General features: G+C 37.8%; 1 protein-coding gene across 1 annotated transcript in view; it reads right to left on the bottom strand.

Moving 5' to 3' along the window:
• The window catches only part of PXDNL (peroxidasin like), a 428,332-nt gene that overhangs the window by 213,087 nt on the left and 190,865 nt on the right, over nucleotides 1-24,380 (bottom strand). The window contains 1 exon segment of the mRNA XM_055318359.1: nucleotides 7,577-7,648. Coding sequence (XP_055174334.1) covers nucleotides 7,577-7,648 — 72 coding nt within the window.

The following is a 24,380-nucleotide window of genomic DNA, read 5'->3' as shown; positions in this document are numbered from 1 at the left end:
AGATTTGTATTTTTCACTTAATGGGTAATGTGTGAACTGGCTAGAGAATTGACTGGAAGTTTGGTGAAATACTTCTTACACAGAGCAGATAGTGCACTTGTGCATGTAATTGATCCAAGCCACAGTAATGCTGAATGTTCATTTTATCCAAAATTAAGTTCTTGCCAATAACTATCATTTTACGAGATTATTTCACTGAATATTGCACTAGTAATGAGGTTTCTTCTAGGTCATTATTTACTGTTGTAAAGTTTTTAGGTTTTTTAAAATTAATTAGATTGTTTTACTGTAGGGGTGATAACTCTTTACATGCCAATGAGTAAAGAACCACAGAACTGGGATTCCTCACACCACCATTGAGAAAGCATGAAACCCTCTTGGTAATGTTTCTTATGTGGGGATCAAAACTGACACGCACCTGCTAGGCATGTTAGGTTGGTCATGAACAATTAGAACATCAAAAAGAATGGACCAACTCCAAGAATGAATCAGCAGTTTAGGACTGAGTGATTAAAGAAAGTTGTAGAAGACCTTGCCTGTTAGCCTGGGGTATATCAACTGAATGCAAAAGGCTGTAAAGTCTCCAGAACTGAGTTATAACATGAATTCCTGTGTTTCATAAAGATGCTGTGATCATTGTAGAAATGAAATGGAAGCAAAGGGTTAGGATAGTGTCTTTTCTTTAAAAAGTAACCAACTTTTTATACGAAGTACAAATGGGCATATTTCTGTAAAAATGTTAATTACCTCTTTAAGATTCTTCAAAAGAGGAGGAGGGGCAAGACGGCGGAAGAGTAGGGTCCCCAAGTCACCTGTCCCCACCAAATTACCTAGATCACCTTCAAATCATCCTGAAAACCTACGAATTCGGCCTGAGATTTAAAGAGAGACCAGCTGGAATGCTACAGTGAGAAGAGTTCGCGCTTCTATCAAGGTAGGAAGATGGGGGAAAAGAAATAAAGAAACAAAAGGCCTCCAAGGGGGAGGGGCCCCGCGAGGAGCCGGGCTGAGGCCGGGGCGAGTGTCCCCAGGACAGGAGAGCCCCGTCCCGGAGAAGCAGGAGCTGCACCAACCTTCCCGGGCGGAAAGGGGCCCGCAGGGAGTTGGAGCAGGACCCAGGAGGGCGGGGATGCCCTCGGGCTCCCTGGGACACTAACAGACACCTGCGCCGCGGAGAGTGCGCCGAGCTCCCTAAGGGCTGCAGCGCGCACGGCGGGACCCGGAGCAGCTCGGAGGGGCTCGGGCGGCGGCTCCGCGGAGGGGGCTGCGGGGCGGGAGCGCGAATCCCACAGCGCAGGCCCCGGAGCACAGGGCGCCGGGACACAGCCCAGGATCCGGCCTCCCCCGGGACAGGCAGAGGCCGGGAGGGCCCAGGACAGCGAGGACGCTCCTGCCCGGAGCAGAGCAGATCAGCGGCCCCGCCCCGGAGCCTCCAGGCCCTGCAGACGGAGAGCTCCGTGTGACTGCGGGAGCTGACTCCAGGGCTGCAGAGCTGGCCCCGCCACTGCGGTTGTTCCTCCTGGGGCCTCACGGGGTAAACAACCCCCCCTGAGCCCTGCAGCAGGCAGGGGCAGAGCAGCTCCCCCAAGTGCTAACACCTGAAAATCAGCACAGCAGGCCCCTCCCCAGAAGACCAGCTGGACGGACCAGTTCCAGGGGAAGTCAAGGGACTTAGAGTATACAGAATCAGAAGATACTCCCCGTGTGGTTTTTTTTTTTTTCTTTTTGATTTCTGATTGCTTCCCCCCCTTTTTTTCACCTTTCTTTCTTTTTCTTCCTCTTTTCTCCTTTTTTCTTCCTTTTTCTCTTTTTCTCTTTTCTCTTTTCTTTCTTCTCTCTCTCTCTTTTTCTCCTTTTCCCAATACAACTTGTTTTTGGCCACTCTGCACTAAGCAAAATGACTAGAAGGAAAACCTCACCTCAAAAGAAAGAATCAGAAACAGCCCTCTCTCCCACAGAGTTACAAAATCTGGATTACAATTCAATGTCAGAAAGCCAATTCAGAAGCACTATTATACAGCTACTGGTGGCTCTAGAAAAAAGCATAAAGGACTCAAGAGACTTCATGACTGCAGAATTTAGATCCAATCAGGCAGAAATTAAAAATCAATTGAATGAGATGCAATACAAACTAGAAGTCCTAACGACGAGGGTTAACGAGGTGGAAGAACGAGTGAGTGACATAGAAGACAAGTTGATGGCAAAGAGGGAAACTGAGGAAAAAAGAGACAAACAAATAAGAGACCATGAAGACAGATTAAGGGAAATAAATGACAACCTAAGGAAGAAAAACCTACGTTTAATTGGGGTTCCCGAGGGCGCCGAAAGGGTCAGAGGGCCAGAATATGTATTTGAACAAATCATAGCTGAAAACTTTCCTAATCTGGGAAGGGAAACAGGCATTCAGATCCAGGAAATAGAGAGATCCCCCCTAAAATCAATAAAAACCGTTCAACACCTCGACATTTAATAGTGAAGCTTGCAAATTCCAAAGATAAAGAGAAGATCCTTAAAGCAGCAAGAGACAAGAAGTCCCTGACTTTTATGGGGAGGAGTATTAGGGTAACAGCAGACCTCTCCACAGAGACCTGGCAGGCCAGAAAGGGCTGGCAGGATATATTCAGGGTCCTAAATGAGAAGAACATGCAACCAAGAATACTTTATCCAGCAAGGCTCTCATTCAGAATGGAAGGAGAGATAAAGAGCTTCCAAGACAGGCAGGAACTGAAAGAATATGTGACCTCCAAACCAGCTCTGCAAGAAATTTTAAGGGGGACTCTTAAAATTACCCTTTAAGAAGAAGTTCAGTGGAACAATCCACAAAAACAAGGACTGAATAGATATCATGATGACACTAAACTCATATCTTTCAATAGTAACTCTGAACGTGAACAGGCTTAATGACCCCATCAAAAGGCGCAGGGTTTCAGACTGGATAAAAAAGCAGGACCCATCTATTTGCTGTCTACAAGAGACTCATTTTAGACAGAAGGACACCTACAACCTGAAAAGAAAAGGTTGGAGAACCATTTACCATTCAAATGGTTCTCAAAAGAAAGCAGGGGTAGCCATCCTTATATCAGATAAACTAAAATTTACCCTGAAGACTGTAGTGAGAGATGAAGAGGGACACTATCTCATACTTAAAGGATCTATCCAACAAGAGGACTTAACAATCCTCAATATATATGCCCCGAATGTGGGAGCTCCAAATATTTAAACCAATTAATAACCAAAGTGAAGAAATACTTAGATAATAATACACTTATACTTGGTGACTTCAATCTAGCTCTTTCTACCCTCGATAGGTCTTCTAAGCACAATATCTCCAAAGAAACGAGAGCTTAAATGATACACTGGACCAGATAGATTTCACAGATATCTACAGAACTTTACATCCAAACTCAACTGAATACACATTCTTCTCAAGTGCACATGGAACTTTCTCCAGAATAGACCACATACTGGGTCACAAATCGGGTCTGAACCGATACCAAAAGATTGGGATCGTCCCCTGCATATTCTCAGACCATAATGCCTTGAAATTAGAACTAAATCACAAGAAGAAGTTTGGAAGGACCTCAAACACGTGGAGGTTAAGGACCATCCTGCTAAAAGATGAAAGGGTCAACCAGGAAATTAAGGAAGAATTAAAAAGATTCATGGAAACTAATGAGAATGAAGATACAACCGTTCAAAATCTTTGGGATGCAGCAAAAGCAGTCCTAAGGGGGAAATACATCGCAATACAAGCATCCATTCAAAAACTGGAAAGAACTCAAATACAAAAGCTAACCTTACACATAAAGGAGCTAGAGAAAAAACAGCAAATAGACCCTACGCCCAGCAGAAGAAGAGAGTTAATTAAAATTCGAGCAGAACTCAACGAAATCGAGACCAGAAGAACTGTGGAAAAGATCAACAGAACCAGGAGTTGGTTCTTTGAAAGAATTAATAAGATAGATAAACCATTAGCCAACCTTATTAAAAAGAAGAGAGAGAAGACTCAAATTAATAAAATCATGAATGAGAAAGGAGAGATCACTACCAACACCAAGGAAATACAAACGATTTTAAAAACATATTATGAACAGCTCTACGCCAATAAATTAGGCAATCTAGAAGAAATGGACGCATTCCTGGAAAGCCACAAACTACCAAAACTGGAACAGGAAGAAATAGAAAACCTGAACAGGCCAATAACCAGGGAGGAAATTGAAGCAGTCATCAAAAACCTCCCAAGACACAAAGTCCAGGGCCAGATGGCTTCCCAGGGGAATTCTATCAAACGTTTAAAGAAGAAACCATACCTATTCTACTAAAGCTGTTTGGAAAGATAGAAAGAGATGGAGTACTTCCAAATTCATTCTATGAGGCCAGCATCACCTTAATTCCAAAACCAGACAAAGACCCCACCAAAAAGGAGAATTACAGACCAATATCCCTGATGAACATGGATGCAAAAATTCTCAACAAGATACTAGCCAATAGGATCCAACAAACATTAAGAAAATTATTCACCATGACCAAGTAGGATTTATCCCCAGGACACAAGGCTGGTTCAACACTCGTAAAACAATCAATGTGATTCATCATATCAGCAAGAGAAAAACCAAGAACCATATGATCCTCTCATTAGATGCAGAGAAAGCATTTGACAAAAATACAGCATCCATTCCTGATCAAAACTCTTCAGAGTGTAGGGATAGAGGGAACTTTCCTCGACATCTTAAAAGCCATCTACGAAAAGCCCACAGCAAATATCATTCTCAATGGGGAAGCACTGGGAGCCTTTCCCCTAAGATCAGGAACAAGACAGGGATGTCCACTCTCACCACTGCTATTCAACATAGTACTGGAAGTCCTAGCCTCAGCAATCAGACAACAAAAAGACATTAAAGGCATTCAAATTGGCAAAGAAGAAGTCAAACTCTCCCTCTTCGCCGATGACATGATACTCTACATAGAAAACCCAAAAGCCTCCACCCCAAGATTGCTAGAACTCATACAGCAATTTGGTAGCGTGGCAGGATACAAAATCAATGCCCAGAAATCAATGGCATTTCTATACACTAACAATGAGACTGAAGAAAGAGAAATTAAGGAGTCAATCCCATTTACAATTGCACCCAAAAGCATAAGATACCTAGGAATAAACCTAACCAAAGAGGTAAAGGATCTATACCCTAAAAACTATAGAACACTTCTGAAAGAAATTGAGGAAGACACAAAGAGATGGAAAAAATATTCCATGCTCATGGATTGGCAGAATTAATATTGTGAAAATGTCAATGTTACCCAGGGCAATTTACACGTTTAATGCAATCCCTATCAAAATACCATGGACTTTCTTCAGAGAGTTAGAACAAATTATTTTAAGATTTGTGTGGAATCAGAAAAGACCCCGAATAGCCAGGGGAATTTTAAAAAAGAAAACCAGTACTGGGGGCATCACAATGCCAGATTTCAGGTTGTACTACAAAGCTGTGGTCATCAAGACAGTGTGGTACTGGCACAAAAACAGACACATAGATCAATGGAACAGAATAGAGAACCCAGAAGTGGACCCTGAACTTTATGGTCAACTAATATTCGATAAAGGAGGAAAGACGATCCACTGGAAGAAAGACAGTCTCTTCAATAAATGGTGCTGGGAAAATTGGACATCCACATGCAGAAGAATGAAACTAGACCACTCTCTTTCACCATACACAAAGATAAACTCAAAATGGATGAAAGATCTAAATGTGAGACAAGATTCCATCAAAATCCTAGAGGAGAACACAGGCAACACCCTTTTTGAACTCGGCCACAGTAACTTCTTGCAAGATACATCCACGAAGGCAAAAGAAACAAAAGCAAAAATGAACTATTGGGACTTCATCAAGATAAGAAGCTTTTGCACAGCAAAGGATACAGTCAACAAAACTCAAAGACAACCTACAGAATGGGAGAAGATATTTGCAAATGACATATCAGATAAAGGGCTAGTTTCCAAGATCTATAAAGAACTTATTAAACTCAACACCAAAGAAACAAACAATCCAATCATGAAATGGGCAAAAGACATGAAGAGAAATCTCACAGAGGAAGACATAGACATGGCCAACATGCACATGAGAAAATGCTCTGCATCACTTGCCATCAGGGAAATACAAATCAAAACCACAATGAGATACCACCTCACACCAGTGAGAATGGGGAAAATTAACAAGGCAGGAAACCACAAATGTTGGAGAGGATGGGAGAAAGGGAACCCTCCTACACTGTTGGTGGGAATGTGAACTGATGCAGCCACTCTGGAAAACTGTGTGGAGGTTCCTCAAAGAGTTAAAAATAGACCTGCCCTACGACCCAGCAATTGCACTGTTGGGGATTTACCCCAAAGATACAGATGCAATGAAACGCCGGGACACCTGCACCCCGATGTTTCTAGCAGCCATGTCCACAATAGCCAAACTGTGGAAGGAGCCTCGGTGCCCATCGAAAGATGAATGGATAAAGAAGATGTGGTCTATGTATACAATGGAATATTACTCAGCCATTAGAAACAACAAATACCCACCATTTGCTTCAACGTGGATGGAACTGGAGGGTATTATGCTGAGTGAAATGAGTCAATCGGAGAAGGACAAACAGTGTATGTTCTCATTCATTTGGGGAATATAAATAATAGTGAAAGGGAATATAAGGGAAGGGAGAAGAAATGTGTGGGAAATATCAGAAAGGGAGACAGAACATAAAGACTCCTAACTCTGGGAAACGAACTAGGGGTGGTGGAAGGGGAGGAGGGCGGGGGGTGGGGGTGAATGGGTGACGGGCACCGAGGGGGACACTTGACGGGATGAGCACTGGGTGTTATTCTGTATGTTGGTAAATTGAACACCAAGAAAAAATAAATCTATTATAAAAAAAAAGATTCTTCAAAAGAAAAGTTGCAGCACTCACTCTGTGCTTAGACAAATTATCTAGTTTCTTCCTTCAGCCTCCACGTAATCATATGTGTCATGACCTCCCAACTTTCAATTTACCTGCATGCACTTGTTTCTGGGTCAAAACAGGGACTTATTTAAAATACCTTTATTCTCATTTACTTGTTATAAACAAAAGAGCATCACAATTGTCAACATATTTGTGAGCTAGTTTTTCCAAACTTTGGATCCTATCCAGGTTCATTAAAGTTTCTAGTTATAATGTGTTCACTGGCTTCAGAAGGTCTTGGTTGGCTGAGTTGTTGATACAAAACGCTTCTCTTGGATCAATGCAATTTGTATAATTATCAATTAATTAGATTTGAACATGAAAGTTGGACAAACTTTTGTTTTTATTTTTCTCCAATTTAAAATTTTCGTGGCAGGGATGGGGGATTAAAATGTACATAAATATTCAAATGTGCTTAGATGAATAATCTGTTGAAAGCAACAACTGACTTCACTTAGAAATGTTTGAGTGTGTTTTATGTAAAGGTTGACAGTGGTTTTCAAGAAGATAAGTAATTACGTTGGTTAAAACAAACAAAAAAGCAAAAATAATCTATTAACACCATATGTCATTGTTGATCTTTTTTGCAACTTACAGATAAAGCAAATTTTCAAGTCCTTCAAAAGCATTTCTGGAAATCTGTCTGATTTGGTTGTTGTTCAGGAGACTGAAAAAACAAAGACAAACAAAGATTCCAGAATGAGAAACAGATTCTGCAAATATTACAATAGTTCCACTAGAAATAGTGCTTTATTTACTAGTAGAAAAGTATTTACAAATATGTTCACTAAATTTACAAATTTAAAAATATTCTATTCAAAAAGGCTACATTAAATGTTAGTCTGTCACAAAGGACTTCAAAAATGATTTGTATTTATAAAGTTACCCTAAAATATCCTTAAAAGAAGACTATACACACTAGGATAAAATTCCTGTTTTCCTGAAGCCTACTGTTTAAAAGGAAAATTATCAACATAGTCACAATGACAAAGGAATATATTTCTAAATAAACAGATGGAGGCTGAGGCTGAACCATTTTCCTTGGAAAAATAAATATCACTGCTCTTGGCAAACAGTGAACTTTCACTGTGTATTTGTTGAACTGTCAAACTGACGGTCAGTTATACCATAGGAAGTGAGGCTCTTATTATAGTAGTATCAAATGATCCAAAACTGACTTCTAAAAAACCCAGAGAGAAAAATAACAGGTGGTAAAAATAAATTGGATTTGAACAGTAAAACAAGTTACAGAAAAATCACCTCTCAACAACTTTGAATGTTTTAGAAAAACACTCTGGCAAATAAAAATTATAGATTTTTTTTTCCTGGTAAATACACTTTAAACTTCTTTTGAATTTAAATTATTAGGACAGGGCAGCCTGGGTGGCCCAGCAGTTTAGCGCTGCCTTCAACCCAGGGCGTGATCCTCAAGACCGAGGATCGAGTCCCACATCGGGCTCCCTGCATGGAGCCTGCTTCTCCCTCTGGCTGTGTCTCTGCCCCCCCCCTCTCTGTGTGTGTGTGTGTCTCTCATGAATAAATAAATAAAATCTTAAAAAATAAAAAATAAATAAATTATTATGACACGTCTAAATGTACAGGAAATATCACTAATTGAATTGGCACCCATTTTTCTGAATATACTATACCATTTAAATACTTCAAAGTTTCTAAAATCTACTGCCAGAATAAAATGCTAGAGGATTCACTTTTAATGTAACAAAATACTTGCTTTGTGCTTTTTTTTTTTGGCATGACTTATTAGGAAAACAGAAGTGTTTTGGCTAATGGAGTAAGTGGTTATCTTAGTCATTGTACACAGAGAGACAGCCTGCAGACCCCAAACTTGACTGCCACTAACCTACTTAGACACTCCTCACCTCTAAAGGTTCAGTCTCACAATTCCCTAAATAGCTTTTGAAGCCACTATCCAACACCCCACCTATGGTACCAAAGTCACTCCTTGCAATTATTTGCCTAGTATTCCAGCCATCAGGAGATAGAACAATCTACAGTGTGCATTAGAGCTGATGTCATACAGAGATAATGTCCATTTTTATGGATAATTCTTAGCTTCAGTCAACGATCCCATTAACTTTATAATCTACCATGTGTTCAAGAAATTTTGAAGCTGACTGAAAGCAACACAGTTAATATCTAATTAATACCAATCACATTATCCTGAGAAAATCTGTTATTTTTACTTACTCTTTTCTGTACATTCTTAAAGTTCAAAATCCATTACTACACTTCTTTAGATCCCCAAAACACCACTATATATCTATTTTTACTTGAAGAATGACTATTCTGTCCCCAAATTTTATTAAATACATGCACCAATGCATATAGAAAAAAGTATATGTATGTATGCACACATGTATATATTTAGATATATTTATATGCATATGGGTGCACATAGATATATATGCATACATGTACACAGGTGCATATTTGAATGTGTATACATGTATCTGTGTGCATATGTCTGTGTATATACATATACTACATAGGTGTGTAATTTGTGCATCTTCTAGGTGATATGTTTGTATGTGTGGTACCTGATATGTGTATACAGTCTTAATCTCATCTGAACCACAGAATATAGGAGATTTACTATTTCCTTAATTCTTCCAAGGATGGTGCCTCAGAAAGGAATTGATGCATTTAATACAAAGGATGCCACCTGGGTGGCTCAGTGACTGAGTGTCTTCAGCTCAGGGCGTGATCCTGGAGTCCCAGATTAATGAAGTCCCGGATGGAGTCCCAGATATGCCCCTCCGCATGGAGCCTGCTTCTCCCTCTGCCTATGTATCTGCTACTCTCTCTGTGTTTCTCATGAATAAATAAATAAAATCTTAAAAAAAAAAAACCACAAAGGACACTTTGGTCATTAGTGCTTCATTCTCTTTCAATACCACAACTTAAAAAGGGAAAGATACTGTTTAATCATAATTCATCTTTCTTCAGTATATAAAATGTGCTCAAAGCCTATGTTTCTGCATAATCTATGCAGTTATCTAAATTTTTGTAAAAATAAAAGCATTGAATTTCTAAAAATGAACTGAAGTTTTTATTTCTTGAACATTATAATTTGATATGAATGTCAGTAATCTAAAGTATGATATCAAGCAACTTAACTCATAGGTTTTCTTGGAAATGTTTTGATTGCTGACAAGAAACAAATCCATTAAAGTGGTTCACAGTTGAATGTGTTTTCCAATCACAAGTACATATATCTTGTTGTTTTTTTTTGTACATATACCTTGTTAAGGTTTATTCAAAACATGTTTTCCATCAAAACATCTGTGTTATAATTTTAATGGATAGTATATTTTCCTAACAATGTTTTGGTTAAGTGATTATAGAGACTGTCATGTATATTATTTTTTTATTTTTTATAAAAGAGATATATTCAAAATTTATGAGTGATTCAACTGACATTCAGGGCATAAAACAAATCTAACACCCTTTCACAAAAAGTCAATGCAAGCTTGAAGAAATGCATGGTTATATTTTATATCCTAATAATGCGTATGATGTCAAGGAAAGGGGGAAAAAGTAGCAAAGAAAGCTCCCAAGAAAAATGTTATACTTTTATTGTGGAAATTATGTAATTCCTGAAAACAGAAGATCTGTGATCCTGATGATTGAAACCTTGGGGGATCAAAATGAGCAACAGACCAACAGGCCCGTTTTATTAATTGCATCTTTCATTGCTGGAACAGTGTCTTCACACAGCATGCACACACACACATTTGTACACTTTGATACATACAAATGTGTACTGTGTGGGTAGAAATATTTTCTTAAAAAGCAATTAGTAGCTATTAGGAAAGATAAAAGTTTTTTGCATGGTTATATATTCATCAAAGTGGAGAGAAGAAAAATTGAGCTTTCTCCTGTGTCAAATAAAATTTCCATTCAAGGTAATGCCAAGAGTTACTCTGTAAGTGAATCATTATACCTACATTTAGAAACAGTTTTTTTTATTTTTTATTTTTATTTTTTTTATTTATGATAGTCACAGAATGAGAGAGAGAGGCAGAGACACAGGCAGAGGGAGAAGCAGGCTCCATGCATCGGGAGCCTGATGTGGGATTCGATCCTGGGTTTCCAGGATCGCACCCTGGGCCAAAGGCAGGCGCCAAACCGCTGCGCCACCCAGGGATCCCTTATACCTACATTTAAATACAAATAAGATAGAGATTTTTTTGTAAGTGCCAATAATAATGTTAATCTGCTTCTGCTTTATAATTATGTTTACTTTTCATTTGGACACTTCAGACATATGGTTCTGCTACCCTTCACATGGCAGGATTGTGCACTTCATTTCCATGCTTATTACAGTAAACAGTCTAAAACTTTCAATAGCCATAAACCATGATTCCTGAGTTATTTGCATAGTTACCAAGTAAGAGATTTTTGGCCAAAGTTAGTAATAACTATCTTTTGAAAATCTGCCGCTGCTAATATCACTAAAATATTTACATTATTATAAACACCACATAAATCATTTATAATTGAAAAGAGTAAAAAAAAGAAAAAGAAAAAGAAAAGAAAAAAGGGGAAAGAGTGGGAGAGGAATGGAAGAAAAAATCAGGCAGATTTAAAGAACATGCTTAAAATAAAGAACATACTTATTCAACTGGTTGTATCAACCCTTCTTCATGCATATTGATCAAAGGCAAAAGCAGATTTACATGTGAAATCTCTCTGTGAATGACAAATTCTTTCACAGATCCAATAGATAAGCTTCCTCTCTATCTTTTTGAAATCTCGAGACTTCAAAATTCAAATACTCTGAAATAGAAAAAAAGATGTAGCTATTTTGAAAATTTATACTGATGGTCATGTGTTTCTTTTTCTGTAAATTAACTAAATAGATCATTTCTCTGTATTTCTGTACTTGATTCTTTGTCTTTATTAATTTGTTAAGAACTCTTTGCATGTAAAAAATTAAATTTTTATATATAAAAATTATAACATGTTAGAAATAGTATTTCAAAGTATAGTTTGTACTTTCAGCTCCCTTTATTATTTGTATCATACAGATGTTTTAAATCTTTATGTAATGAAATTTATTAGTCATTTCTTTCATAGCTTTGAGATTTTACATCATGCTTAGGCTTGCCCAAATCTAAAATTACACTAAAAGCTTGTTTTTACTTAAGCTATTGTGGTTTTACTTTAATGCTTAAATATTTGACTTATCTGGAATTAATTTTTATTTTTTTCCAAATTATTTATGTATTGTCATTATTATTGACTGACATAGCCATATTTCCTATGTGATTTGCAATGTTAATATCATGTACAAATCTCTGACATCCACTGGGTCTACTTTGAGACAAATTACAATGGAAATATTTTAAATGTTGTTGTTTTCAGTTTTATTTTCTATATAGGGTAGTTTCTATCCTTCTATATAGGGTAGTTTCTTTTTCTTCCTTTTTTACTATTTTAATGGTTATTTTCACAGCCACGACCCCACCCCACCATGCCCACTCCCACCCTCATGTATTTTAGGAACATTCTTCAAATTCAATGTGCTGGCTTCACCGCACATATATGAATTTTTTAAAAAATCCTTTGGATACTTTAATTAACATTTAAATTTTACCATATTGACTTTACCTATCTAAAAATGTGATCTGTCTTTCCACTTATCTAAGTTGTCTATCTAAAAGAAGTATTCTCCCTTCAGTTGAATGTGGGTGTTTCCATTATACAATCATGTCTTATGTTGACCATGATACTTTCATCTTCTTTCCATAATGATAACTCATGTCTCTCTCTGACCTAATGTCATGGAATAATACCTCTTTAAGATGTACTTTAAATAATGTTTACAATGGACATTATTTTAGTCTTCCACCCTAAAGAATTATGCTAGTTCTAGAGTAGACACTTTAGTAAGAAGAAAAAAATTCCAAAAAAGAATGCACCAGTCAAGTGTAAACAAGGAAACAGGACACTGACAAAATACTTCTACTGTGCTCAGACTTTGTCTACTACAAATAATTATTATTCCAAGCAGTAACTAAAAAATAACATTTCTAGATTTATACCAAAACCAACAAAGGGGTGTATTTTTAGTAATATAGTGGGCATATTAGGACTGCTTTAAGAACCCCCAAAAATAATAAAATGAGCATATTATCTAATCCATAAAATCCATTATTAAGATTTAAAAATTTGCCTATAGATTTACATTTCTAAAATGTTTTAGGTCTTAATGTTATTTTAAGACATATTAATTGCAAGCTATTTTTTACCATTCTAAATCTAAATGCACTATACATACACACATATTCATGTGCATGCACACATACATACATACATACATACGAGAGCTATTATGTCATTTTCCAACAGACAGAGCCAATGTCTATTCCTCTGAACTCACACAGTACTAGAAACATACCATCTTCATATGACTTCTATTTTAGTAGAATTATAATGCTACATAAATAATCTGAGTTAATTACAGAAAAACTAGAAAATACAGACATGCACAAAGAAAGTTAAAAAAAAGGGCACTACTCAGAAATAACTACTTTGGTAAATATCTCCCAAACTTTAGATAAAAAGGATTCAACATTTGTAACTTGCCCAAGGTCAGAGAGCTAGCATTTTTGTATTTTCTTATATTCTGGAATCATACCACATTAAATACAAATAAATACACAGGATATGATTATGAAAGATATGATGACATACACTAAGTCAAAGACATTTCTCTCATCATTTATGCACATATAGTTAACAAAATTAAATCTATTTTGGAGTCAGGCTATGAAATTCGAAATTACCAAACCGATAGGATAATTTTATAGGTTTACTGAAATGTAAAATAGCTCAGATTAAATACTATTCTCCAACTTCCATGACTTTTCATCAGTTTTAGTCATTTCACTATTTCTTGCCAATAAGTTATGATCACAATGCTTTATGTAATACAAAAACTTTTTTAAAAGATAAAGGATCTAAGTTCAATAATGTGAAATGCATATATATAGTCAATATTAAAACTACTATATATATGTGCAAATATATGTTCACTTATTATAAAGAAAATCCCAAGGCCATGTATACAGGATAATATCAATTTGCTAAGTACATTTTAAAATCCAATATCAGAGATAAGGTTCTTAAATTATGAGTTCAATAATAAATAATATTAATCTTTTAAGTTGAATAAAAGAAAAATTAAGGTTAGATGCTCTTCAAAAAAAAAAAAAGAAAAATGTCAGATGCTATATGACTATGAATTGTAGCATGATTGACTTCAGAAAACAAGGAAAATCACCTCTTGTTCAAGTATTCACATCTGTGATGAGGAGCTGATGTCATCTTGCAGTATAGAGCATAATAGAATGTTAGACCTAAAGAGACCTTACAAGTTATTTCACTTCCAATGTCTTCATATGTTTCAACTCTTAAAATAGAAAAACTGGGGGATCACTGGGTGGCGCCCCGGTTTAGCGCCTGCCTTTGGCCCAGGGCGCGATCCTGGAGACCCGGGATCGAATCCCACGTCGGGCTCCCGATGCATGGAGCCTGCTTCTCCCTCTGCCTATCTCTCCGCCTCTCTCACTCTCTCTGTGTGACTATCATAAATAAATAAATAAATAAATAAATAAATAAATAAATAAAATAGAGAAACTGATGAAATGTGAGTCTGTTTCTTATTATAGTGTATTTTCAATGAAATGAATATGTACCTATCAAAGACTGATGGCTAGCAATGTTACCACTCATATTCCATTGGGATGCTAAATAGATGAAGCTTCACCCTCATGGTTTTTGCATAGCTGAATGACAAAACAAAACATAATAAACCTTCAGGTATATGCATTTACTACAAAAAGAATTTGCAATCCCTCCTCATAAAATTTACTAAAATTTATGTATTTGGGATATTTTCTTTCTGAAAAACTAACATGCTTAGATATATTGTGGAATACAATCAGATGCACTCACATTTTTAAGTAGGCACTCTAGAGGGAAATGTTTTATTGAAGGTCAAGCTCCAGCATGCCACCACCCTTTCTGTGTAATGGTAGACCTGGGAAGTGAAAAGGACATGACTACAACTTTCCTATACCCTTAGATGGCTGTTTCTATATAGTCCAAAGCATCCCAGCTGCCAAACACTATAAGTCATCTTTGAGAATTAATTTTGTCTAATAGCAGTAATTAATATGATCTCATTTTCTTTGTCAACCTCAGAAGGCTGCAATCCCTAATGATTACTACAAAGGTGACATGAAGCCCACTTGTTTTAGGCTCTTGGGCTGCTCATTATCACTGTGACTCTCAACCAGTTTTCTACCCCTACTGCCAATAATCAATGGCAGATTATTGGAATTATTGGGAAACTACTATACTATTTAGAGGAATGCCTCCTCTATTTACTCACCAAAACCACTCAACACAATAAGTAGATGGATGCTTTATTGGTCAAAGTTGCTATGTCATCTGGGTCATCTTCTCAGGACACCACTTTCATTGACCTCTGGGTTTCCTTTTTAATAATACCATGAAGCATTAATAAGGCAAAGAAAAAGAGAAAATAAATGTAATTTAGTGAAACAAAAGGAAAGGCTCCTTTTTTTTCCTGCTCTGAACCTTATTTTCAGTGACTCTTGAATGTGGAAATACTCAAATTGATGAGCTGCTCTCAGATCAAGTCACTTCATCCAGACCCCGGCCCTCAATGAATTCTACCTGAATTAACCTGAAAACTCTCAAGATTCTATTCTGTTAGCTGTGCCTTCTTATAAAGCCATTTCTAAGTTTTTTTTTGCTTCTCTTAAGGATGAATGACAGCCTTGAAAGAGACACTCTAGGGCACTACAAGAAGCACTACTTAATAAAAAGATAATGTGTTCTAATCCTCACTAAATCTTTGATTATTTAATTTTCTGGAGTTTGTCCATATGTAAAATTTTTAAGAATAAATCGTAATAATAACATTGATCTGGATACCCCAGATTTGATTTGGGATTAAAGTAAGATAATATATATGAAAATAGAAACTAGATGGAAGTTAGGTTGGTTATTTATAAAGTATGAGGATTACAGTAGGGGCAGGGTGGTAAAGGATTACATAGAAATAAGGGTTTCTCCTTGGGAAGATACCTCAGGAAGTTCAATGAAATATAGTATCCCATAGACTAGGGCCCTCAGCCTTAGCTATGTTGATATTTGAAGTCAGATAATTCTGTGTTGGGATGTGTGTTGTCCTGTAAATTGTGGGATAGTTAGTAGCACCCCTGGGTTCTATCCTTTAGATGTTGAAGCATCCCCTCCTCGAATTGTGTCAAATATCCCCTATAGAGAGAAGCCATGTCAGATGGGAACCACTGTCCTAGATTCTGGGGCCTGGAGAAGGATCCCAGCCACAGTTTCTAGTTTCCAGTCTCAAATTTCAGGTATAGGGGAGTAATAACTAATATGAATGATATACAGTAGTCACAAAATTTATTTTTGGGGTTGTGGCGGCCTACCACCTCAGTTCCTACAGGTTAAATGTCAAGGTTGATCAAAGTAGGAGAAAAGAGAGAACATTGGGCAGAAACCACATGTGGGAAGCAGGTAGCTAAAGTGAATCAAAGGAATGAATCAACATGATGATAGAGGTGACAAGAATTGGTAGGAAATAGGAAACAGAAGTAAGACAAATCACCAACAGACCAAATGAGGTGTATAAGGATGAATCAAGGAGCAAGAATAACATAAATAGGGATGCCTGGGTGGCTCAGTGGTTGAACGTCTGTCTTTGGCTCAGGGCATGATCACGGAGTTCTGGGATTGAGTCCTGCATCGGGCTCCCTATAAGGAGCCTGCTTCTCCCTCTGCCTATGTCTCTGCCTCTCTCTCTGTCTCTCATGAATAAATAAATATTTTTTAAAAAAAGAATAACATAGACAAAAATGAGTCATTAAAAGGAAATGAAGAGCAAGAGTGTCTGTGTGTTTTCAGAAGAACTTCTGGATGGCTGCTTACTGCTTTAAGCATCTATATTTCAACTTTTTCCTCCTGGGCTTGAGGGAAGCTCCCAATATCTCAAATGTACAGAGAGAGGCTTCTGATATCACCAGGTAACAACCATAACATCTGGACAACTGCCTGGTGGCTGCCCCTCTGAAAACCATGGGAGTTCTCTTACTGTCCTGTGTGTGCCATGTTCTCAAAGGCCCATTGTTCATGCATTTGTTACTATTTACCTGATGAGACTAAATAACAAATCACAAATTATTGATCTCTTCAATTACTTCTCATTTTTTTCAACAGTAAGTTCAGAACTCCTGGAATGGGTCTAATACATTAAAGTTAATCAAAGAAGAGGAAAGGGAGCACAAGGGCTTGCCGAAAGGTTTAGCAACTTGAGGTAATTGCCCTAAACACAAATTACACCTTTTGGCACTGTAAGAAGAGATGCCACACGTAACCACCCTGCTTTACTCCAGTCAATCACTGGTCAACATTTTGGAGCATGACACTTGTGCTGTTTGGCACTAACAGGACCTGGATTCCACCTGGATTAAACTTAAGTTTCTAACTTAAAAACTTTTTAAGTTTCTAACTTAAAAATCATCATTAGCATGCACACAATCCTTGATCTACATGGGATACACTTTCAATAAATTAGTGTAAAATTATTAGTTATAATAACATAAAAAATTGAAAGATGGCAGCAGAATAAGAGGATCCTAGCCTCATCTTGTCCCATGAACACAAGAAGATAACTATCAAATCATCCCAAATACCCCAGAAGTTGACTTGAAAACTGACAGAATGAACTTCCCAACAAAGGGAGAAAAGAGGCACATTGGTGAGGTAGGAGGTGGTTTAGGGGAGAAGAGAATCATGGGTACTGCAGCGGGGATGGAGCCATAGTCATGGAGACAGGAGAGAGAGGAGTACACAGGAAAACATATAAGGAGAAGGTTTCCCCAAAGCTTGGAAAACGAGAGGGGCTGAATTTTGTGAATTCTTGCAGCCAGCAGGGCTTAAAGCCTTGAGTTTTAAAGGTCAGCAGGGTTGGGTGGGAAAGAGCCCAGAGGGCACTGTCCTGCTCCTGGAGAGAAGGCAGGCAAACAATCAAGGAGCAGACAGCATGGAGACAGTGATCTGAGGAACTCCTAGGGCACACAGAGGAAAGATCACTCTCTCTTCTTGGAACACATCCCTGAGAGGCAGCATTCATGGAGACACCTCTCCAGAACAAAGGAGCCAACTGGTGACATTTTCCTCCCACACTCCAGCACAAACACAGAGCCATGTGTGAGAAGCGTGCACAGCCTCCTGTTGGCTGCCTAACTTATTTACATCAAGCCCCACCCCCTGTATTCTGGCAGGACAGCCCTTCTCAGTCAAACGTGCCTCAGTCCCAGTGTGGTGGGCCTCTCCCCCAGAAGACCAGCACAAGCCCCTGCGCACACCACATCTCCTGACCAGACAGTTCTACAGGGCCTCAGTTCTGGTGGAGCTGGTGTCAGGACTCATTTCACAAGCAGACCACAGCACACCTAGTCACAACTGGCCACATTTAGGCCAGGGATCAAATACTGCCCATAACAAAAACACAATAGCAGGATGCAGGCGACACACACTACAGACACTCCCTGAAGCCCCAGGCCATGAGCACTACATGACCTTTTCTTCATAAGGCCATTATTTTCAGGAGTAGGAGACATAACTGGCTTTTCTAGCACACAGAAGGAGGCAGAGACTTAGACAAAATGCCAAGATGGAGGAACTTATCCCAAATGAAAGAACAAGATAAAGCCAAGGCCAGAGATTTAAGCGAAATAACATGCCTAATGGCAAACAATCATAGGGATACTCACTGGATTTGAGAAAAGAATAGAAGACATCAGGGAGACCCGTACCCATAGAGACAAAAGAGTTTACAAAGAATCGATCAGAGATGAAGGATGCAATCAATAAGTGAGATTGGAAGCAGGCATGACACAATGAGCAGCAGACTGGGAGGAGCAGAGGAATGAGTCAGTGACTTAGAAGGCCAGGTAGTGGAGAGCACTGAAGGTGAACAGAAGAGAGAAAGAAGAATTAGGCAACACAGGAATAGACTTAGGGAATTCAATAACTCCACCAAATTTAATAGCATTTGTATTATAGGAGGCCTAAAAGAATAAGAGATAGAAAAGGGGGCAGAAAAATTTATTTCAAGAAATAAGAGCAGAAAACTTCCCTAACCTGCGGAAGGAAACAGACACCCATATCCAGGAGGCAGAGAACTCCCATCAAAATCAACAAAAGCAGGCTAACAACAAGATGTATTGTTATTAAATTGGCAAAATATAGTAATAAAGGAAAAAATCTTAAAAGCATCAAGACAAAAGAAGTCCTTAACCTACAAGGGAAAACCCATAAGGCTAGCTGGAGATTTATCAACAGAAACTTGGCAAGCTAGAGAGAGTGGTAATATATTTTCAAAGTGCTGAGTGGGGAAAACTCTGTAGCCAAGATTGTTCTATTCAGCAAGGCTGTCATTCAGAATAGAAGGAGAGAGTTTCCCAAACAAAAACTAAAGAGTTCATGACCACTAAACCAGCCCATGGGGAAATATTAAAGTGGACTCTTTCAGTGTAAAGGAAACACCAAAAGTGACAAAGATAAGAAAGGATCAGAGAAAATCACCTGAAATAATGACAAAACAAGTAATAAAATGGCAATAAATACATATCTATCAGTAATTACTTTTAATGTAAATGGACCTAACACTTCAACCAAAATACATAGGCTATCAGAACGGATTAATAAACAAGATCCAAGGGACACCTGGGTGGCTCAGGGTGTGATCCTGGTCCAGGGGTTGACTCCCACATCAGGTTCCCTGTGAGGAGCCTGCTTCTCCCTCTGCCTATGTCTCTGTCTCTCTCTCTGTGTCTCTCATGAATAGGTAAATAAATATTAAAAAAAAAAACAAGATCCATCTATATGCTGCCTATAAGAGACTCATATTAAACCTAAAGGCACCTGTAGGTTGAAAGTGAGGGGATGGAGAAAAAATTATCATGCAACGAAATGGATGTTGAAAAAAAGAGTAGCAAATCTTATAACAGACAAACTAGATTTTAAAAAGAGATAAAGAAAGGCATTATATAATCATAAAGGGGACAATTCAGTAAGATATAACAATTGCAAATATTTATACCTATAAATATTTACCTAGAAAAAGCACAATGCCTGTTAAAACAAAGAAAAATAACAAATGTATGCCTATAAACATTGCTTAGTAAAAGAACAACAAACAAAACTTAAAGCCAGCAAAAGGAAGGAAATAATAAAGATTAGAGCAGAAATGAATAATACAGAAATTTAAAAAACAATAGAACATGGGATCCCTGGGTGGCGCAGCGGTTTGGCGCCTGCCTTTGGCCCAGGGCGCGATCCTGGAGACCCGGGATCGAATCCCACGTCAGGCTCCCGGTGCATGGAGCCTGCTTCTCCCTCTGCCTGTGTCTCTGCCTCTCTCTCTCTCTCTGTATGACTATCGTAAATAAAAAAAATAAATAAATAAAATAAAATAAAAAAAAAATAAAAAAAAAAAAAATAAAAAACAATAGAACAAATCAACGAAACCAGGAGCTGGTCTTTGTAAAAATTTTTAAAATTGGCAAACCCTTGGCCAGACTTATCAGGAAGAAAAGAGAAAGGAGCCAAATAAAATAAAAAATGAGCGAGGAGAAAAAGCAACCAACACTACAGAAATACAACAGTTATAAGAGAATATTATGAAAACCTGTATACCAGTAAATTGGACAACCTGGAAGAAATGGATAAATTCCTAGAAACATAAACTACTAACACTGAAACAGGAAGAAATAGAAAACTTGAACAGACTGATTACCAGCAAAGAAACTGAATCAGTAATCAAAAAAACCCTTTGTTGGTTTGTTTTGTTTCTTAAATTCCACATAGGAGTACAATCATACAGTATTTGTCTTTCTCTGATTCACTTATTTCACTTAGCATTATAGTCTTTAATTCCATCCATGTAATTGCAAATGTCGAGATTTCATTCTTTTTTATGGTTGAGTAATATTCCAATGTGTGTATGTGTGTGTGTGTGTGTGTGTGTGTGTGTGTGTCTGTGTATACATGTATACACCACATCTTCTTTATCCATTCATCAGTCAATGGACACTTTGGCTATTTCCATAGTTTGGTTACTGTTGATAGTGCTGTTATAAAAGTGCAAGCATCCTTTTGAATTAGTATTTTTGTATTCTTCGGGTAAATATCTAGTAGTACACTTGCTGGGTTGTAGGCTAGTTCTATTTTTCACTTTTTGAGGATCCTCCATACTGTTTTCCACAGTGGCTACATCAGATTGCATTTCTACCAACAGTACAAGAGTGTTCCCCTTTCTCTTGAATCCTCACCAGCACCTGTTGTTTCTTGTGTTGTTGATTTCAGCCATTCTGACAGGTGTGAGGTGATATCTCACCATGGTTTTGATTTGCATTATCCTGATGATGAGTGAAATTGAGCATCTTTTCATGTATGTTGAGCATCAGTGTATCTTCTTTGGAAAAATATCTATTCATGTCTTTTGCCCATTATTTATTTATTTATTTTAATTTTTTATTTTTTTTATTTTTTTAATTTATGATAGTCACACACAAACAGAGAGAGGCAGAGACACAGGCAGAGGGAGAAGCAGGCTCCATGCACCGGGAGCCCGACGTGGGATTCGATCCCGGGTCTCCAGGATCACACCCTGGGCCAAAGGCAGGCGCTAAACTGTTGCGCCACCCAGGGATCCCTTGCCCATTTTTTAAAAAAGAGAGAGGGAGGCAAACCAAGAAACAGACTCTTAACTATAGAGAACAAACTGATGGTTATAGGAGGGGAGGTAGGTTGGGGGATGGGTAAAATAGGGGATGAGGATTAAGGAGTGCACTTGTGATGAGCACTAGGTGTCGTATGCAAGTGCTGCATCACAGTATTGCATATCTGAAACTAAAATTATAATGTATGTTAACTAATTGGAATTTAAATTAAAACTTAAAAATAAATAATAAATAAATATATTTATTAAATGCTTGCAGTTTTAATTCTAATATTATTCAGCATCCAGGACTACCAATCATTAAAAGACAGACCTTTCCTTTTCTTTGTAACAAAATATTCCTAAAAAGCATTTAATATACAAACTATTTTAAGTGTCTCTAAAGTAATTAGAAGAAAGGTCTGTTCAAGTTTTCTACTTCTTTATAACAAATTTAGTGACTAAAACCAGCACCCATTTATTATCTCAGTTTCCATGAGTTAGGAATTCAGTCACAGTTTTGTTGGATCCCCTGCTAACATTTCAGCAGGCTGAAATCAAGGGGTCAGCTGGTTGAGTTTTCATCTGGACCTTAAGGTCCTCCTCCAAACTCATTCAAATTGTTAGCAGAACTCAGTTCCTTGCAGTGGGAGGACCAATGCCCTCAGGACTGGATGCCACCCTCTCCACAGAAGGTTCACAGAATGACTATTTTTCTTCTTCTTGGTAGTATGAGAGTACATCTACTGCTTAGATAGAGCTGCCTTGTAAAGGTTCACCAGATTATATCAGGTCCACTCAGAATAGTTTCTCTTTTGATTAACTAAAAGTCAATTGTTTAGGGCTTTAATTAAATGTAAAAAAAGATCCTTTACTTTTGCCACATAATATAAATAATCACAAGAGTGATACACAGGGCTCCCCCCTCCACTATGCACATGAAAGGTCATTGTGCATATCATTAAAGGTCATCTTAGAATTCTTAATGTCATCTGAAGTTTTGGGGTTAGTAGTTGATGCCTCATCATCATCTTTATTATTAGCTACAGTGTGATAGCACTTGATAAAATGTTTAAGCATTTAAAAATGATGTATTACCTGGGGATATATGCCACCCCTTTTTGAGATATAAATACATATAAGGAAATGAAAAATGGTAATTTTAGTATATTAGTTCCTTTGGTAGTGAAAAAAGAGAATGCAATAAGGTTTATTGTTGGTTAATTTCTTAACTGGGATGATGGTTACAGAGTGTTCATTATTACACCTTTGAAGAGGCCTTAAATACTTTATAATAAATACTGAAATAGCTTTAAACAAGCATTCATGTACATGACTGTTTTCACAGTTATAAGACAAAGCTTCTGCCTTCAACAGTCCCAAAAATCTAACAAGGGAATCAGACAAATAAGAAATTACAAATTTCTTATAAACTTTTATGTGAAAAAAGCCATGGTATGGGTCAGACACCCACACCAATTTTGGGGAGAGATAAAGCCAAGGAGAGTTTACCGGAGGAGGGAGCATAGAGTTTTGGAGGACAGGTGGGAATTATCTCAAGAAGTAAAAGAAGCCAAAGAGGGTCAGGAAGGTGTTACAGGGAACAGTACACTGAAAAAAAAAAAAAAAAAAAAGGAACAGTACACTGTTGTGGATGTCTGTCACTGCCAGAGGGCACTGGAGGTGTGCAGATTAGAGGAAGTTAGTAGAAGATGGAGGAAGATTGGAGCAAACAAAGGCACATTATGAAGAACCTACCAAGCCCTGCTACAAGCTTCCTTATGATGAAAGCACTGGAGACTCACTGGAACCCTTTAGCCAAAGGAATAATGTCATTTACAAGTGTCAGTCTGACAACAGGATGAAAACAATGTTGTTATATTATGTTCTTTTATCTTGCTTGCTTAGATTGGAGCTAGATAGAGGAAGACAGTGAGAGGAGGCTGGATATTTTCTCTCTGTCCCTGGGACCCACTTTTCCTTTTTCCACCTGGCCCTGTGCTGATCAATAGGAACTCAAACTGGTTTCTTTGTCTTCTGACTTCAGTCAATGGGGAGCAGCAGTAAGATACTGAAGGGAAACAGGATAGTAAAATCGAGATATCTACTTTCCAGCTTCCTTCCTAAGATTTGCAGAGCACTGCTAGCCTCCATCTAAAGACCACAGTTCCCATTAAGTGCCTCTCTCCACACGACTCTTTGTATGTCCAAATCTATGTCTAATATTTGCTCTCTCCCATTACCCCTTCAGGGGGGACAAAGTCATGGGATAAGGCTAGGAATGAGATGTATTTTTCTGTGTATTTTCTTACACCTGCCCAAACCTTTGTAATAGTCCCTGAATTGAATTGTCTTCAGAATGCCCAATTTTTGTGTGCCATTATTTCTTGTCAGATGCTGCCTGACACAGTAATTATCTCCATGATCCAAATAAGACTTCCCAAAAATCTAAATTAAAGCTATGGATAGAAAGAAGAATGGTCTGGAAGATTAGAGGTAAAATTAATCATAGTTAATAAGCAATCGAATATAGGAACATAAATGAATATCAAAGGTTACTCCCAAATTTCAGATCTGGATTACCAGAACA

The sequence above is a fragment of the Nyctereutes procyonoides genome, unplaced genomic scaffold (genome assembly GCF_905146905.1).
Source record: "Nyctereutes procyonoides isolate TBG_1078 unplaced genomic scaffold, NYPRO_anot_genome, whole genome shotgun sequence".
In the NCBI taxonomy this organism is placed as follows: domain Eukaryota; kingdom Metazoa; phylum Chordata; class Mammalia; order Carnivora; family Canidae; genus Nyctereutes; species Nyctereutes procyonoides.
This window is presented reverse-complemented; position numbering and strand designations above follow the sequence as displayed.